Source organism: Staurois parvus, unplaced genomic scaffold, assembly GCF_062004578.1.
Source record: "Staurois parvus isolate SC_StPar_1 unplaced genomic scaffold, SC_StPar_1.0 ptg000574l, whole genome shotgun sequence".
Lineage (NCBI taxonomy): Eukaryota > Metazoa > Chordata > Amphibia > Anura > Ranidae > Staurois > Staurois parvus.
Genome location: NW_028318370.1, coordinates 4,648,529 through 4,665,004, shown reverse-complemented (window position 1 = coordinate 4,665,004; position 16,476 = coordinate 4,648,529). Strand labels below are relative to the sequence as shown.

Genomic DNA, 16,476 nt, shown 5'->3' with positions numbered 1-16,476 from the left:
AAATTGACTGCGCTATATAAGTACCTGAAATAAATGAATGTACTGGTCTATTGTAAAGCTTTTGAGATGTGATTAGAAGAACCCAATGACACTACTACGTAAAGCAAATGTACAGAGGGGATTTCCAGTTAGACCTTTCTTCAAGAAAAAAAAGCCCTTTAAAATTTAGTAAAAATTGTAAGCCAGCTACTATAATAGAAAATGATACTTTGTTGGGGTTAATATTCAGTCAGAAAGTAACATCCCAGTTGCCCACGTCATATGTTTCTGAAAATAAAGTCTATCCCCCCCATTTGTTTCCTTTGTGTCATTTGAAATTAAGACACAGGAAATTGGTGATGAAAAGACCTAAAAAAGAGAGAGTCCCTGCAACATCACATCCTTATCTATATGGAGCAGAATGTAGACAGACAATTTCCGATGTGACTTCAGTTGAGTTGATGTTCACGATGACCAACACTTGGTGGGAGCTGCTCAAAGTGAAGAACTTTCTACGTGAAAACTGATAAAATCATTATGAACTTTCTGCAAGAAATACAAATTCTGTTCCTGCTCATGCTTCCTATTGGCTGTCACAAAATTACATCAGGTAAGCTGGTTTCACTTTCTGCTATGAGACCCTTGAACCACAGCGTCATATGGACTTGTACAGCCACTAATACAAAACATGGTTTTTGGTTTTTTAAAAGGTTGGTTATGCTTTTACTTTTTTCTTTCCTTTCCCTTCTATTTTATTTTTATATCTTTCTTTTTGTGTCTTTATATAACCCTCATTTTTTAGTTATTGTATGCTGTGTTCTTTAATTCATTATAATGGTGGGCTTGATTTAATATTCAAATTTACATAGCTTTGTAACCAACACAAAGAGTACTTCTGGAACATATATGGTATGGGTAAAAAGCACAAACACTATATGGCAAAAAGTACGTGGACACCTGCCCATCACACCTATATGAGCTTGATGGACATGTTGGGGTTGATTTACTAAAACTGGAGAGTAAAAACATCTAGTGCAGCTGTGCATGGTGGCCAATCAGCCTCTAACTTCAGCTTGTTCCATTACGTTTTTGACAATAAAACCTGGAAGCCAATTGGTTACTATGCACCAGATTTTGCACTCTCCAGTTTTAGTAAATCAATCCCAAAGTTCCAAAAACATGGACATTAACATGGAGTCTTTCCCTCCCCTATTTTGAAGCTACAGTAGATTGTAAGCTCCAAGGATCAGGCCCTCCTATCCCTCTTGTATTGAACTGTATTGTTGCTGTATTGTCTCCCGTTATATTGTAAAGCGCTGAGCAAATTGTTGGCGCTATATAAATCCTGTATAATAATAATACAGTTGCATCCACCCTTCTGGAAAAACTTTCTGCAAGATTTTGGATTGTGCCTTAGGGCATTGTTCTACCCATTTAGCCGTCAGAGCATTTGTGAGGTCAGGTACAGATGTTGGATGAGAGCAATATGGTTGAGGCCAGGGCTCTGTGAAGGCCACTCAAGTTCCTCCACACCAAAATGGTCAAGCGATGTCTTTATTGAGCTGGCTTTGTGCACAAGGGAACAGTCATCCTGAAATAGAAAATGACCTTCCCAAACTTTTACCATAAGTATCCAATTATCTAAAATGCTTTTGGTACACAATAAAATTAATAGTACTCTTAACTAAAACACCTAAAGTCAATCATTTGGAGGAGTGACAAAGAGAAGTTGTGATGGTCGGATTTGCTATATACTGTACATTAATACTGTTTTTATTTGCATGTTGTTTTTGCCTTCAGTTGAGTTTTTCCTTTTAAAATAAAAAAGCTAACGTGTCTGTTGGAATTTGTGCTCATTCAGCCGAAAAAGAATATTTGTGAGATCATGTCTACATGTTGGAGTAGAGAGAGAGAGTAGAGTTCAGTAGGGTTGAGGTCAGGGTCCTGTGTAAGCCACTGGAGTTCCTTCACACCAAACTCATAAAAGTAGAAGTCCTAAAAATCCACATTTGCCATGTGAATCCAGTGAAGGCACATTATTTACAATTCTTATAAATAACTCCAAGCTGTAGATTGTGTTTCAGGCGTACGTGTTTTGGTTTACAAAATGGTGACATTTAAAAAAAAACCAACATCCTAGATGGTGATGCAAGAATTTAAGGTGATAGCTCGAGAGGTGATATTTTTAAAAGCAAGCTATCAACACCTCCTCCCATCCCCATAGGTTCTTTTAACCAGTTGACTGAATGAGGCACTGTCAATATCACTTAATCTACAGTAAGTACTTTGGGCGTACCCAAAGTTTTCTCTCTTGCCATGGCTGCTCTATGCCAAAAAAATACAAAATTACAGTTACAACATATTAGTTCTTTTATGTGCAGATCAAAGGATTGTCCTGTTCTGCACCTAATGTCAATTTTAAAAAAGCACTATTATTATTATTATACAGGATTTATATATCTATTTTTTTTTTAATAGTAAGTGTTGAGCAGCATTAAAAAATCCTTTCTCCTGTTATTTGTTTCACAATTTTTTTTACCATTCACATTTTAAATTTTATCTGTTTTTGTTTGTTCAGTGACCATGATGGCCAAAAATATTGGAACCTTTGCACCAATTTGCACAGAAAATTGTTGCAAATACAAATGTTTCAGCATTCTCATGTTTATTGCTTTTGTTTATATTGGTATCCAACAAAAAAGTGGAGAAACAAAAAGCTAAATCTGACACATTCCACGCAAAACCTCAAACATAGACAGGGCAAAATTATTGGCATCTTCTCAAAATTGTAAGAAATAATTGCACTCCAAGTTTGTGATACTCCTGCAATTTGTAATTAAACTCACCGGTATCAATAAACAGATGCTGACAATATAGAAATCTCATTACACCACCAGTTAAAATGGTGAAAAATTGACTCAACCTTTCTGTTGTGTGTCTCTGTGTGCCTCACGGAGCATGGAGAAGAGAAAGAGCAGCAAAGAATTGTCCGAGAACACAAATTGTGGAAAACCATGGACAATCTCAAGGTTACAAGTCCATCTCCAGAGATCTTAATGCTCCTGTGTCCACTGTGTGCAACACTGTTATGAAATCACAGTCAACTACAGTCAAACATGTTGGAGGTTCACTGATATTTTGGGGTTGCTTTGCTGCTTCAGGCACTGGATGTCTTGACCGTGTGCATTGCATTATGAAATCTGAAGACTACCAAAGAATTCTGGGGGCCAATGTAGGGCCCAGTGTCAGAAAGTTGGATCTCCGTCGGAGTTCATGGGTCTTACAGCAGGACAATGACCCAAAGCACATGTCAAAAAGCACCCAGAAATGGTTTCAGACAAAGCGCTGGAGAGTACTGAACTGGCCAGCAATAAGTCCAGATCTCAATCCCATAGAGCTCCTGTGGATAGATCTCAAATCAGCAGTTGGGGAAAGGAACCCTTCCAATCTGAGAGACTTGAAGCAGTTGATGAAATAAGATCGCTCCAAAAATCCAGTAGAGAGGTGGAAGAAACGCATTGATAGTTACAGGAAGCCATTGATTTCAGTTATGTTTTCCAAGGGCTGTGCTACCAAATATTAAATTGAGGGTGCCAATAATATTGTCCAGTCCATTTTTGGAGTTTTGCATGGAATGTGTCCGATTTGGCTTTTGGTTTCTCCAGTTTTTGTGTGTCATACCAATACAAACAAAAGAAATAAACATTTGTAATTGCAACATTTTTCTGTGCGAAGTGGTGCATTATCTGACAGAAATGAAGGGGTGCCAATATTTTTGGCAAAGACTGTATGTGGTGATAAAATATAATAAATACACACAATGATAAAAATATGTTTAATTTGTAAATAATTTCTCCGGCAAGTATTTTTAATTTTAGGGCTCATGTGCACTGCATCTCAATGAAGCTGCTCCTACGGGCTTTTGAGCTTTTTTGAGCTTTCAGCCTGGAAACTTCACTCCATGTGAGCCAATGGGATTGATTTACTAAAGGCAAATAGACTGTACACTGCAAGTGCAGTTGCTTTAGATCCGAGGGGAAGCTCTGAAATGAGGTGAAGCTCTGCTGATTTCTTTCATCCGGTTATGTGCAAGCAAAAATGCTGTTTTTTCATTTTCCTTGCATGTTCCCCACAGACCTAGAGCAGTGTACTTGGAGTGCACGTGTGGTGCACAGCCTATTTGTAAATCAACCCCAATGTGTACATGCACACTATAGGCATTTTCAGGACTCTACAGGTATATGAGCTTATAGGCAGAGAAAAACCCCCACCAAACTCGCATTTTTGAGAAGAGCTGTCAAGCAAAAAAGACAAAACGCTTTTTTTTTTTCTTATGAGCAGTCAGCTTCTTTTTTTCATAGTGGTTAAGAAAATGCTGTCTACACATTGGAAGCCATGGGAGGTACAAGGAGTTCCCGGTGGCCCTGCCTCCTCATGTTCATGCTACGTGTGCTCTTGAGGCCCCATTCACACCTGAGTGTTTTGTAGCATGAAGCTTGAAGCTCCAAAACGCTCAGGGGGAAAAAAATCAATATTACTCTATGGAGATGGTTCGTATCTCTACTCCAATTCACCTGAAGAAGAATGCCTGAAGCTCAACAAAGTTTTGGAGCTACTTTTGGAGCTCGCTTGGGCAGATTTGCACATTTTTGGCATGTTTTTGTTCTCATAGAAAATAAGAGAAAAGCACGATTCGTGCATTTTTGCACACTTGTTTTAACCCGCATTTTGCGCAGTTTTCTGCTCAAATGAAAAAATCTTTTAAAAAAATTAGTAATAATATAAAAATAAATAAATCTAAGATAAATTAAAATAATTCACATATAAATAAAAAAAAATAATGATAAATAAATAATAATCAACCCCTAACCTTTAAAAAATGAAAGAAATTATTAATAATAATAATAATAATAATAATACATTATTATTATTATTATTATTATTATTATTATTATTATTACTTTTTTAGGTTTTGGGGGATTAAGGTTATGGGTTAAGTATTATAAATTTAATATTGCAAGTATTTATTTTTGATTATTTTTAATTATGTGTGTATTCATTTTACATTTATTTATTATTATTATTTTTATTATTGTTGCTATTATTATTTTCTCCCTAACCCTGTAAAAAATAAATAGGAAAATAATACATAAAATACTAACCCCAACCCAAACTTCAACCCCTAATCCTAACCCTAACCTTAACTCTAACCCCTTACATTAACATGAAATATTTAGACAGAATAAAGGTGCATAAAGCACCTGGACCGGATGGCATACACTCACGGGTCCTTAAAGAATTGAGCTCTGTCATTTCAAAGCCATTGTTTCTAATTTTTAGCCACTCTTTAATAACTGGCATAATACCACTGGATTGGTGTAAGGCCAATGTGGTTCCTATATTTAAAAAGGGGTCAAAATCTTTACCAAGTAATTATAGGCCTGTTAGTGTAACTTCTATAGTTGGGAAGATACTGGAGAGTTTAATAAAAGACCACATAGATGAGTTCTTGCTGGAAAAAAATATTTTAACACCTACTGAGCGACATATCAGACTGGATGTCGCTCCACTTCCTTAAACTGAACCTCTCCAAAACTGAGTTTCTTGTCTTCCCCCCAGCCCGGACCCCACCCCCCATTGACTTCTCCATCATGTCCAACAACGCCACCATCAAACCCGCCCCGCAGGCCAGAGTACTTGGTGTCATTCTGGACTCCAACCTATCCTTCCAGCCCCAAGTCCAATCTTTAACAATATCATGCAGACTTCACCTCCGCAACATCGACAAAATCCGAACGTTCCTAACCCCAGAAACCACTAAACAGCTCATCCACTCCCTCATCATATCACGACTCGACTACTGCAACTCCCTCCTCACTGGCCTGCCTCGCCGCTGGCTATCCCCGCTTCAGTCGATCCTGAATACGGCAGCCAGACTCATTCACCTCACCAACCGCTCTGTTTCCGCCACCCCCCTCTGCCAATCCCTCCACTGGCTTCCGACTGCGCAACGGATCAAATTCAAAATCCTAACACTGACGTACAAAGCTGTCCACCATACTTCCCCGAACTACATCACTGACCTAATATCCAAGTACCACCCAACACGCACACTCCGCTCCTCACAAGACCTCCTTCTCTCTAGTTCCCTGGTCTCCTCCTCCCATGCCCGCCTCCAGGACTTCTCCAGGGTTTTACCCATCCTCTGGAACTCCCTGCCCCAACCCATCAGATTATCACCTACTCTCCTCTCCTTTAGGCGCACCTTGAAAACCCATCTCTTCAGGGAAGCCTAACGCACCCCCTGCTAACTTGCCGACCTCCTCCACTCTTCCTACCACTCCATCCCCCACAGCTATCTCCTCCTGTGCCACCATCCCCTCCCTCCTAGATTGTAAGCTCGAAAGAGCAGGGCCCTCGATCCCCTCATGTTTTGCATTGTATTGGTATTGTTCTGTCACATGTTCTGTCCCCCTTTGTAATGTACAGCGCTGAGCGAACTATCGGCGCTTTATAAATACTGTATAATAATAATAATAATTTTAAGCAACAGACAGCATGGATTCATGAAAAACGGAAGGTGTCAAACAAATCTGATTTCTTTTTATGAGCAGGTGAGCAAAACCTTGGACAGAGGGGTGGTGGTCGACGTGGTATACTTGGACAGAGGGATGGTTGTGGAGGTGGTATACTTGGACAGAGGGGTGACGGTGGACGTGGTATACTTGGACAGAGGGGTGGCGGTGGACGTGGTATATCTGGACAGAGGGGTGGCGGTGGACCTGGTAGACTTGGATTTTGCAAAATCCTTTGGCACAGTTCCCCACACACGGCTAATGTGTAAGGTAACATCTACAGGCTTGGAAAAATCTGTATGTAAATGGATAGAAAACTGGCTAAAAGATGGTATTCAGAGAGTAGGGGGTAATGATTCATACTCTGAGTGGTCTGGGGGTGTCAGTGGTGCACCCCAAGATTCAGTGTTGGGACCCTTACTTTTTAATATATTTATAAATGATATAGGGCCTGAGATTATAGATCCCATTTCAGTCTTTGCAGATGACACCAAGCTGTGCAGTGGAATAATGTCCTTACAGGATGTCTTCAATTTACAAGCCGACCTCAATGCTCTGTGTAATTGGTCAACTGTGTGGCAAGTGAGGTTTAATATTGATAAATGTAAGGTTCTGCACTTGGGGGCTAAGAATATGCATCATACATACTAGGGGGGTACAACTGGGGGAATCAATGGTGGAGAAGGATCTGGGAGTTCTGGTAGATCAAACTGCTGTTTCTAAAGCGAGCAAAATCCTCTCTTGTATTAAAAGAGGTATAGACTCCAGAAAGAGATATCATTTCCCCCCGGTACAAATCATTAGTAATACCTCATCTGGAATATGCAGTTCAGTTTTGGGCACCAATTCACAAATAGAACATTGGGGAAGTGGAGAAAGTACAGAGAAGGGCAACCAAACTGATAAGAGGCATGGAGGAGATCAGCTATGAGGAAAGATTAGAGGAACTGAATGTATTCTTTCTTGAGAAGAGGAGATTAAGGGGGGATATGATCACCATGTATAATACATAAGGGGGGATATGATCTCCATGTATAATACATAAGGGGGATATGATCACCATGTATAATACATAAGGGGGGATATGATCTCCATGTATAATACATAAGGGGGGATATGATCTCCATGTATAATACATAAGGGGGGATATGATCTCCATGTATAATACATAAGGGGGGATATGATCTCCATGTATAATACATAAGGGGGGGATATGATCTCCATGTATAATACATAAGGGGGGATATGATCTCCATGTATAATACATAAGGGGGGGGATATGATCTCCATGTATAATACATAAGGGGGGGATATGATCACCATGTATAATACATAAGGGGGATATGATCACCATGTATAATACATAAGGGGGGATATGATCTCCATGTATAATACATAAGGGGGGATATGATCTCCATGTATAATACATAAGGGGGGATATGATCTCCATGTATAATACATAAGGGGGGGATATGATCTCCATGTATAATACATAAGGGGGGGATATGATCACCATGTATAATACATAAGGGGGATATGATCACCATGTATAATACATAAGGGGGGATATGATCTCCATGTATAATACATAAGGGGGGATATGATCTCCATGTATAATACATAAGGGGGGATATGATCTCCATGTATAATACATAAGGGGGGGATATGATATCCATGTATAATACATAAGGGGGGGATATGATCTCCATGTATAATACATAAGGGGGGGATATGATCTCCATGTATAATACATAAGGGGGGATATGATCTCCATGTATAATACATAAGGGGGGATATGATCTCCATGTATAATACATAAGGGGGGATATGATCTCCATGTATAATACATAAGGGGGGATATGATATCCATGTATAATACATAAGGGGGGGATATGATCTCCATGTATAATACATAAGGGGGGGATATGATCTCCATGTATAATACATAAGGGGGGATATGATCTCCATGTATAATACATAAGGGGGGATATGATCACCATGTATAATACATAAGGGGGGGATATGATCTCCATGTAAAATACATAAGGGGGGGATATGATCTCCATGTATAATACATAAGGGGGGATATGATCTCCATGTATAATACATAAGGGGGGATATGATCACCATGTATAATACATAAGGGGGGGATATGATCACCATGTATAATACATAAGGGGGGATATGATCTCCATGTATAAATACATCAGTGGTTCATATAGTGAACTCGGTTTACAGCTATTCACCCTGAGGTCATCACAGAGGACAAGGGGGCACTCTTTACGTCTGGAGGAAAAGAAATTTAATCTCCAAACACGGAAAGGTTTCTTCACAGTGAGAGCTGTGAAAATGTGGAATAGACTCCCTCAAGAGTTGGTTCTGGCCAGCTAAGTGGATTGCTTCAAAAAGGTCCTGGATTCTTTCTTGGATACACAGAATATAACTGGATATAACATTTATAGGTAAAGTTGATCCAGGGAATATTCAATTGCCTCTCGGGGGATCAGGAAGGAATTTTTTTCCCAGCAGGAGCAAATTGGATCATGCTTTGCTGGGTTTTATGCCTTCTTCTGGATCAACTGTGGGTGTAGGATTATAACTTTTTTTTTTTTTTATGGTTGAACTGGATGGACTTTTGTCTTTTTTCAGCCAGACTAACTATGTAACAAAATAAAATAATAAATGAATAATAATAATAAAAAAAGAAATAAAAGCTGATGGAAAAGCTGAAGCAGAAAAACCTAGCAACAAATGATGCAACAGATGATATTTTTCTTTACTGGCTAATAAAAAAAATGCAAAGCTCAAAAATGGCTAAAAATGCTGTATGAAAACATGTAAAAATCACGGTAAAATATGCGCGAAAAATGCTACACTCAGATGTGAATGGAGCCAGAGAGTTGGTGGTTCTGCATGCCGTTTGCAAACAAAGCATACCTGGGATCTCGCGGCTTCAGAGTTGGCGCCTCGGTGGGCTCAGATGGAATATGGCGCAAAAGATGTATCCAGTAGTGACGACGATGAATTGGCCTGTGTTGTAGCTGCATTCTGAGAAGTAGTACAAAAAAGCACAAAAGCGCACAATAAAAACGCACACATGCATGTTTTTAATGCAAGCTTCTTTAACCCCTTCACGCCTAAGGGTAAACCAAATCTTAATGCCTAAGTACAATTTTGCAACTTTGACATTTGTTAGTAAAACCGTACATATCATCACAACTACTTCGTACATCCATGTGGATTATACCTTGTTTTGTTCATGACAAATTGGGATTTCATTTGGTGGTAAATGGTAATAGATATCTCCTGATTTTTTTCTATTATCAAAGTAAAACCGGCCCAAAATAGTAAAAAAATATTTTTTTTTTAAATGTAGCTGTGTGTTTCTTGTTACTACCATAACCTACCACCAAAGAACAACCCAAAATAAATGTTCCAGCTCTTGACGGTCGCAGCGATATCATATATGTGTATGTTATTTGTTGTTTGTACCCGTAGTACAGCCCAGAAACAATAGTGCGCATTTTGTTTTTTGGTTGTTTTTTTTTTACCTAAAACTGACACTAACTGACACTGATACCAATTAAAGAAAAAAAATCCTGACCTTGACCCAAACACTAAGGCTACTTTCACACTGATCCACCGCAAAAACACAGAAAAAACACATAGGCATTTTTACCACACTTGTGCCTTTTTAAAGGACACGTGACTTAAAAACCAGGCGTTTCTGGGGCGTTTTTTAACTCACCAAACTTGCCCCAAAGATGCTGCAAGTAGGAGTTTTCACCCCACACTGCAAGCACAACGCCTCAGTGTGAAAACATGCATAGATATACATTCACATACATAGGGAAGCATTTTTCTTGAGCTTTTTAGGCACTTTTTTTAAAGCAAAAATGCTTCAAAAACTCCTCGGTGTGAACGTAGCCTAACCCTTGCACTGAACTAGATCAAACCTTCAGCTAGATATTTGTGCTTTTTTGATGCGTTCATTTAAAATCTTCCTAGCAACGAGAATAAATTATTTAAAAATGGAAAAAAAAGGCAAAACGCATCAAAAACGCAAGTGCAAAAACGCAGAACGCAATGCAGAAACGCCACAAACGCAATCTGCATAGGTGTGAACCTAGACTAGACTCATGTCCGAACACACCTGAGCTCATGCCTCATCAGAGCATCCTTTCTTGCCATCACTAATGCAGGCTATACTTCAAATTTGAGTGATCAGGCATGTTGGGGATTTTTGGAAAAACAAACAAATTGCTAATCAATGATGGGAGAATTGTGTGAGAAGTATTATCAAAAAAGAAATGAGCATGAGCTGTGACCTGGAAAGAGAAGATTTCCAGCCATGATTTGATGAATTAAGGCTTGGTTGGTCGAATTTCAAAATCAATGGTGGCACCATCGGATTACAAAACGAATGAAATTTCTGATTTTCAAATGAAAATTCATTCGGAATTCGACCCATGGATGGTCTGCATTAGTCGGTATTGAGTCACAAGGAGCAAAAGTAGCTCCATTCACATCTGAGCGTTTGATCAGTGCTAATAAAAAGCACTGACACGGTACTAATGACACTGGGCAGGAAGAGGTTAACATGTGGGGCGATCAAGGGGTTAACTGTGTGCTGTTTTGCTATGTGTGCTGTACTATGTAAGTATGCTGCTTTATATGCAGAGCAATACAAAACAGCATGCTGCTGTTGACAGGGGAGAGAACTGTATTGTTTACATACAGTCCTCTCCCCTGTCACGGAATCTTCGGCCTGGACCCAGTGATAGACAGCTGTAACTGTTAATGGCGGCGCGGGTAGGGTGGCGTTTCTAAATGTCCCCCCACATCCACTGCCTATGCATGCTCCCTGGGAGCGCGCAGCGCCACAATCTGTCCCTGCTGTGTCCACCGGACACAGCAGAACACAGATTAATGTATGTGCAAGGTCCCGATTCATGTGATCAGTGATTAGCCAATCAGTGATCACATGAACAGTAGTAAACAAGATGTCACTTTCTGACATCATAGTTTAATACTTGTAAATTCTGTGAATGATCACAGAGGTCACATGGTACAAGGCCATTCATAACAGCCTTGTACCATGTGACAAGCTGTGACCAATCGCAGCACTGACAGTATTTCTCAATGGCTGCAAGAATGCAGCCAGAGAGGAGAGAGAGGGAGAAATTATTGCTTTTGCAGCCTTTATGAGTGTAAAAGCAATCAGGGTAAAAAAAAAAAAATCTTCATCACCCCCCACAAATAATACTGTGCCACTAAGGTGACACTGTACTACTAGGGTGACAGTATGTAAAAAAAAAAAAAAAAAATACATAAATAATAATAGGAAAGATAATAAAATAAAAATGTAAAAAACATTTTTTGAAAAATTATAATTTTTTTATAAACTGATTTGGGTTATTTTTTTTTACCAAACAGATAGTTGAATACATTTTGGCTAAGCTTTATGAAGACAGAATATTTATTTTTAATATTTCATAAGAAAAACACTTTTTTTTTTCAAAATGTTTGGTCTTTTTTCATTTATATATCAAAAAAATAAAAATCCCAGTGGTGAATAAATACCACCAAAAGAACGTTTTACCTTTCTCAAAAAAATGTATTTGGGTACAGTGGTGCATGACCGCGCAATTGTCATTCAAAGTGTGACAGTGCTGAAAGCTGAAAATTGGCCTGGACAGGAAGGGGGTGAAAGTGTCCGGACTGGAAGTGGTTAATGCCTGCAGCTATTTTGAGTCACTTCCTCCACACCAACAAGCTCAATGGACTGGTAGTAGTATATTCCCTCTGCTGAGGATCTTCTCTATTTTTTTTCTGTACGTCTGCCTAATGTGTTTCTTTATAGCTCCAAAGCTTGAAATATATTAGAAGGACAGCACTGTGCAATGTAATACAGTCTCACCAGCTCATTATGTTGACACTTCTACCTTTTGCCTATTTTATGGTGTTATAGAGGTTATGGCAGACTAATGTATGTGGTTTTAACCCACAACATTTCTGAAAAACTGTCAACTCACTTTTACCAACTGCTAAAACCAGTGGGCACTAAGAGGTATTCTTACTATTTGACCTTTCTGCTTCCTCCCACAAAGCTGACCGCCTGTTTTTCCACAATAAACTCCACTCCTTCGGACTACATTTTCCTGGTTCTCCTACTAACTGTTTAAATGCTTCTTCACCTTCAACTCCACCCCTTCTCTTCTATTCTCTTTTCTCTTCTTCCAAGGCTCTGTCCTCAGACCGATTCTGTTCTCTTCTCTTCTCCCAAGGCTCTGTCCTCAGACCGGTTCTGTTCACTTCTCTTCTCTGGTCTTCTCTTGTCTTCTCCCAAAGCTCTGTCCTCAGACCGATTCTCTTCTCTTCTCCCAAGGCTCTGTCCTCAGACCGATTCTCTTCTCTTCTCCCAAGGCTCTGTCCTCAGACCGATTCTCTTCTCTTCTCCCAAGGCTCTGTCCTCAGACCGATTCTCTTCTCTTCTCCCAAGGCTCTGTCCTCAGACTGTTTCTCTTCTCTTCTCCCAAGGCTCTGTCCTCAGACCGATTCTGTTCTCTTCTCTTCTTCCAAGGCTCTGTCCTCAGACCGATTCTGTTCTCTTCTCTTCTCCCAAGGCTCTGTCCTCAGACCGATTCTCTTCTCCCAAGGCTCTGCTTTTCGTTTCTTTCGTTTTTTGGGTCGGCGGTGGTGGCGGGCATTGTGATTGACATTGGATCTACTTCGGGGGACATTTTTTTAAATTTCTATTTTTAATAATGGACTTGTCAAAGACTGTCTACTGTACTTTTTACACACTTTTTTTTTCGGTGAATGAGTAGCAGTACCGTGCAACCCATACTCATTCACATGCGGGGGGGCTGAGATCTGGGAGCCCCCTTGTTAAAGGGGGCTTCCGGATTCCAATAAGCCCCCCGCCCACAACCACCAGTCACAGTTATGAGGACAAGGCTCTGGCCCCCATCAATATGGGGACAAGATGCTTTGGGCGGTGGAGCCACCCTGCCCCAAAGCACCCCCCCATGTTGACAGCATGTGGTCTGGCATGGTTCAGAAGGGGGGGGGGCGCTCACTCGTATGCTCTGCATACTCGTATTAGGGTCTGGCATTTTTTTCTGAGGGGGACCCCTAAGCCATTTCTTAAAAACTTTTGGTGTGAGGGTTCCCCTGAAAATCCATACCAGAGCCGAAGGGATTGGTATGAATGAGGGGGGCCCACACTTTTTAAAATAAAAAATTGAATTGCTGGGCAATGCTGGCAATTCTTTTTACAGTCAGCTGTCAGCAGAGAACCCTGCTGACAGCTGAAACATGAAATGGATGTTTACACTACTTAAATACTGCATGACTTAATAATGCAACTCATGCGGTATTTTAGTAGCTGTGCGGTATCTTATGGCACACTCAGATGCGGTAAGATACCACTTACTGAATTGTCTGCTCTGTTCGAAATTCGCGGTTGAACTTTCATTAGGTTTGAATGTTCGACTGAAAACCGAACAGAGGGGTGTTCAGCTCATCACTACTCCTCACACAGGATGGAGTGCCCTCTATTTATTGCAACTCCAGGAGAAGTGAAGACACCCTTATCTGTTTAAGATCAGTACAATAGGGCCACAAGGGTTCTTTTTAAATCAACGACCCCTTAATTTGGATGCCACACCAAAATCTATGAGTAAAGACATGGCCTTTATCATGGCCATCGTATGTGTGTGTGGGGGGGGGGGGGGTCAAGAGGTATCCCTTGTGGCTTCTAGGTGGTCATCTGTGGTTGGTGTTTGTGGATCAGGGCACATTTAGTTTTTAACACCGTGGCTGGTTGTCTACAGTACTGTATATACACACCATGTCCTTTTACTCTCCTGAAGAAGAGACTGTACTTCTACTCTCCTGAAGAAGTTTGTGAAACGCGTAGAGAGCTTTTGAAATGTTATCAGTATGTCTAATACAAGATATATGGTAGTGAACTCTATCTAAAATCTATGTTATATGGATGACTTTTAGCCAATTCATATAATAAATTACCTATTTCATGAGATTGAATTTCATGTACCTTCAAAGTCCCAACGATTTTTTGATGTGCATTTTTTTGTGCCTTGTAATACATTGTCAGTAGGAAAGGAACTGAGAGCAAATCTCTCTAAGGGAGTCTCAGTAGCAGTAATAACCTATCAATATATTGCTTCCATGCTCTAAATTAGCGGTTCTCAACCTGTGGGTCGCGACACATTTGGGGGTCGAACGACCCTTTCACAGGGGTCGCCTAAGACCATCGGAAAACACATATTTCCGATGGTCTTAGGAACCAAGACACCGCTCCTCTATCCATCTCCAGGTGTGGGCGGGATGACATGCCGCCCCTGTCATCTGGACACACCCCCGGGATCAATCACCAGTGAGGAGGTGGAGCTTGGAGAGGAGGAACCGAGCGGCACCGCGAAGATCGAGCGAGTGAAGAGGAGGAGAACGGCCGGAGAAGGAAGACAGCTGACTGGTAAGTGTCTGTACCATGGGAGAGGGAGGGAGGGAGCGAGCGACCCCAGGCTGGAGCAGGGGTCAGCAAGGTAAGTATCATTGATGTCAGTGGGAGGAAGAGTGCCCAATCATTGGTGTCACTAATACCAATGATGGGTCACTATTCCTCCCCCCACTGACACCAACGATGGGGCACTATTCCTCCCCCCACTGACACCAACGATGGGGCACTATTCCTCCCCCCACCGACACCAGCGATGGGGCACTATTCCTCCCCCCACTGACACCAACGATGGAGCACTATTCCTCCCCCCACTGACACCAACGATTGGGCACTATTCCTCCCCCCACTGACACCAACGATGGGGCACTATTCCTCCCCCCACTGACACCAACGATGGGGTACTATTCCTCCCCCACTGACACCAACAATGGGGCACTATTCCTCTCCCACTGACACCAATGATGGGGCACTATTCCTCCCACTGACACCAATGATGGGGCACTATTCCTCCCACTGACACCAATGATGGGGCACTATTCCCCCCACTGACACCTATGATGGGGCACTATTCCTCCTACTGGCACCAATGATGGGGCACTATTCCCCCCAATGACACCTATGATGGGGCACTATTCCTCCCAATGACACCTATGATGGGGCACTATTCCTCCCACTGACCCCAATGATGGGGCACTATTCCTTCCACTGACACCAATGATGGGGCACTATTCCTCCCACTGACACCAATGATGGGGCACTATTCCTCCCACTGACACCAATGATGGGGCACTATTCCTTCCACTGACACCAATGATGGGGCACTATTCCCCCCACTGACACCTATAATGGGGCACTATTCCCCCCACTGGCATCATTGATGGGGCACTATTCCTCCCACTGGCACCAATGATGGGGCACTATTCCCCCCACTGGCACCTATGATGGGGCACTATTCCTCCCACTGACACCAATGATGGGGCACTATTCCTCCCACTGACACCAATGATGGGGCACTATTCCTCCCACTGACACCAATGATGGGGCACTATTCCTCCCACTGACACCAATGATGGGGCTCTATTCCTACCACTGATACCAATGATGGGGCACTATTCCTCCCATTGACACCAGTGATGGGACACTATTCCTCCCACTGACACCAATGATGGGGCACTATTCCCCCCACTGACACCTATGATGGGGCACTATTCCTCCCACTGACACCAATGATGGGGCTCTATTCCTACCACTGATACCAATGATGGGGCACTATTCCTCCCATTGACACCAGTGATGGGACACTATTCCTCCCACTGACACCAATGACGTGGCACTACTCCTCCCACTGCAAAATGACAGTTATGAAGTAGCAACGAAAATAATTTTATGGTTGGGGGTCACCACAACATGAGGAACTGTATTAAAGGGTCACGG

The 16,476-nt window shown here is 41.4% G+C and overlaps 1 protein-coding gene across 1 annotated transcript in view; it reads left to right on the top strand.

Moving 5' to 3' along the window:
* The first annotated feature begins 445 nt into the window (after positions 1 to 445).
* The window catches only part of LOC149450476 (cell surface glycoprotein CD200 receptor 1-like), a 54,821-nt gene continuing 38,790 nt past the window's right edge, over positions 446 to 16,476 (top strand). The window contains exon 1 of the mRNA XM_089691925.1: positions 446 to 589. Within this exon, the coding sequence (XP_089548051.1) occupies positions 517 to 589 (73 nt within the window). The 5' untranslated portion in view covers positions 446 to 516. The remainder of the gene's footprint in view (positions 590 to 16,476) is intronic.